This window comes from Fonticula alba (assembly GCF_000388065.1).
Source record: "Fonticula alba strain ATCC 38817 unplaced genomic scaffold supercont2.4, whole genome shotgun sequence".
Classification (NCBI taxonomy): Eukaryota; order Rotosphaerida; family Fonticulaceae; genus Fonticula; species Fonticula alba.
This window is the reverse complement of record NW_009242974.1, coordinates 1968186-1970761: the sequence shown is the minus strand read 5'-3', so window position 1 is coordinate 1970761 and position 2576 is coordinate 1968186. Positions and strand designations below refer to the sequence as shown.

Below are 2576 nucleotides of genomic sequence, written 5' to 3'. Positions count from 1 at the left end.
GGGGGGCGAGAACAGTCAGGATCGGGGAAGATGGGGGGTGGGGAGGGGGAGAGGGGGGGGGGGCTCGCAAGTTGATGATGCCCTTCCCAGTGCTCATGCTCTATCCCACTTGTCACCGGGAAAGGCCGACGACGAAACGCACCCCTTGGCCGGACTAGCTGGGAAGAGATTCTCGAAGATCAAAGCGAAAATCTCGTCCAGGAAGGAGTTCATGTAAGACCCCATCACCAGGGCCAGTTGACCAATGGCCAGGAAAGCTGCAGAGTGGCAGCAGGGGAAAGGGCGAGGGAGAGAGGGGGAAAGCCAAAGAAAAAAAAGGAAGAAGAGGAGGAGGAGGAAGGTGTGTCAGCAGAGAGGGCCACATCCAATGGGCATCAGGGAGGCGGCCCGGCCAGGGCAGGCGCCCCCTTCTGGGCTGGCGGGGAGCACATACCCGGTGCGCAATCCTTCTCGCGGCGCAGGATCAGCACCAAGTGCAGCCGGAAGGTGTTGAGGTAGTTTTCAGCAAAGACATCTGGCTGGAAGGCCGCCAGGGTGGGGATCAGGCTGATGACCGTCCGGCGAACCAGGGGATCCGGGTGGTCCTTGTACCGGTTGGCCAGCAGCATGCAGATGGTCTCATACCGGCCCGCTTGCTTCATAAACTGAGATCCGGTCCGAGTGAGGAGCTCCCGAATGGCCAGCAGGGCGCCATGGACAGCCTCCGGCGAGGAGGGCGGATGTGCGGCGCCCGAGCCGCCAGGGCCGCCCGCATGGCCGGTGTTCGTCAGCAGGGCCGTCGGACCACCAGTGGCTGCGTGGCCCGGCTGCAGGACATTCAAGGCCTCGTCATACAGGCGCTGATACCAGGGCAGCCGGAGGGTGTTCTCACGCTGCTGGATGATGCCGAGGCAAGCGCGCACGGCCTCGGCCGCGGCCTCACGGATGGCGACCTTTTGCCCGGTATCTGCGGAAGCGTTGAAATGTGTTAATCTCCGGAAAGGATCCCAATAGAGGACGAGGAGGGTAAGTGACCGGGGGCACATGCCGCGGGCAGGTGCGTGCGGGGGTTAGGGGGGGGGAACAGCGGGGGGCCATGCGCACCTTCGGGTCCCTCAAGGCCACCCAGACCACCTCGAAGAAGGTCGACACGTTGGTGTAGAAGAGCGTGGGGGCATTCTGGGCCAGTTCGCAGAGAACCAGCGTCGCGGCGTAGCGCCGCATCTCACCGACGGTCTTATTGGCCCCGCTGGCGCTGGACCCGCCGGAGTGTGCCTGACTCGAGGAGGAGTTCTCGCTGTCGAGCCATTCGAGGGCTCGCTTGACTTCGAACTCCACAAAATCCGCGGTCAGGGCGCCGCCCGACAGGGCCAGGCGGCCAAGGGCCCGCGATGCGGCTGCCGCCACCGCGGGATCCGTCCCGGGCAGGACCGTGCGCAGGAAGTTCGAGAACCGAGTGATCTTCGAAGTGTTGTCCTCGCCATCGATGTCGATCAGCTCGTCTGCAGGGGAGGGAACCGCGAGGGGGACATAGAGGGGGAGGGACGGAGAGTGGCGATGAGAGGAGGGGGGAAGGGGGTCAGCGAGGTGAGACACGACGGCAGGAAGAAAAGCGAGACATCGGGGGGCGGGCGGGAGGGCGCGCGCACCAATGAGCATGATGCCACCAAGTTTCTCGTGGGTCTCGGGGCTGTTGATGAGGTCGAAGATGATTCGGTTGACATCGTTGATGAAGCGGGCGAAGGTGTCGCCGGAGAGCTCGCGCGAGACGGTGAAAATCTACAGGCAGAGTTAGTCCGAGAAGGGGGGGGGGGGAGGGCATGCGCAGATAGTCGGTTCGGCCATCAAGAGAGGGGGAGAGGAGGGGAGAGGGACTGCTGGAGCGCACATGGTTGCGGAACTCGCGGGCCGCTCGGGCTCTGGTGTCATCGGACCTGGGAGGAGGGAAACGGAAGATCGAGGGAAATGTCAGACGGAGCTCAGGACAGCCGGGGCGGGAGACATACGCCGGGAAGGAGGGGGGGGGGGGGGGGGGGGGGGGGGGGGGGGGGGGGGGGGGGGGGGGGGGGGGGGGGGGGGGGAGATTGAGGGAGGAGGGGCGCTTGGCGTACTTCGATCGAAGGTCCGCCAGAAGCCGCGAGATGATGTCATTCACCTTCGGGCGACTGGCCATCATCTTGAGGGACGTCCGCGCTGTCTCTTTCTCTCTCCGGAGATGAAGCGCCGTCGCACAGGAACAATGGCCGGTGGCGGGAGTGGAAGGAAGGGGAGAGAGAGGGGGGGAGAGGGAGGGAGGGAGAGCGGGGCTGTGTGTGTGTGTGTATGCGCAAAGGGAAGGGCAAGAAAGGGGGGAGGGGGAGGGGGAGGGGGGAGGGGCGCTCGGATGGCAGAAGAGAGGCATGCTGGACCCGCGTACGCGGCTCCGGGGCGCCACGGGACCAGTTCAATGACTGCTGGCAACCCCGCCCGCACAAGGGGAAATAGCTTGAAGGAGGGAGGTCCCCTGGCCGTGTGCTGTGCCTGCTGCTGCTGCCCCGCGGTCGCGGCATGCCCGGTGCATTTGGCAGAACGCCCTCGGCTGCGGGGGGGGGGGGGGG

General features: G+C 65.5%; 1 protein-coding gene across 1 annotated transcript in view; it reads right to left on the bottom strand.

Moving 5' to 3' along the window:
* Window positions 1–2344, bottom strand: part of H696_02971 (FKBP12-rapamycin complex-associated protein) — a gene marked incomplete at its 3' end in the record, with an annotated part of 11098 nt that extends 8754 nt beyond the window's left edge. Inside the window, exons 1-6 of the mRNA XM_009496855.1 lie at window positions 2091–2344; window positions 1868–1913; window positions 1629–1758; window positions 1084–1481; window positions 434–932; window positions 143–257 (exon numbers count right to left, since the gene is read on the bottom strand). Of these exons, the coding sequence (XP_009495130.1) occupies window positions 143–257; window positions 434–932; window positions 1084–1481; window positions 1629–1758; window positions 1868–1913; window positions 2091–2155 (1253 nt within the window). The 5' untranslated portion in view covers window positions 2156–2344. The remainder of the gene's footprint in view (window positions 1–142; window positions 258–433; window positions 933–1083; window positions 1482–1628; window positions 1759–1867; window positions 1914–2090) is intronic.
* Window positions 2345–2576: the final 232 nt, after the last annotated feature.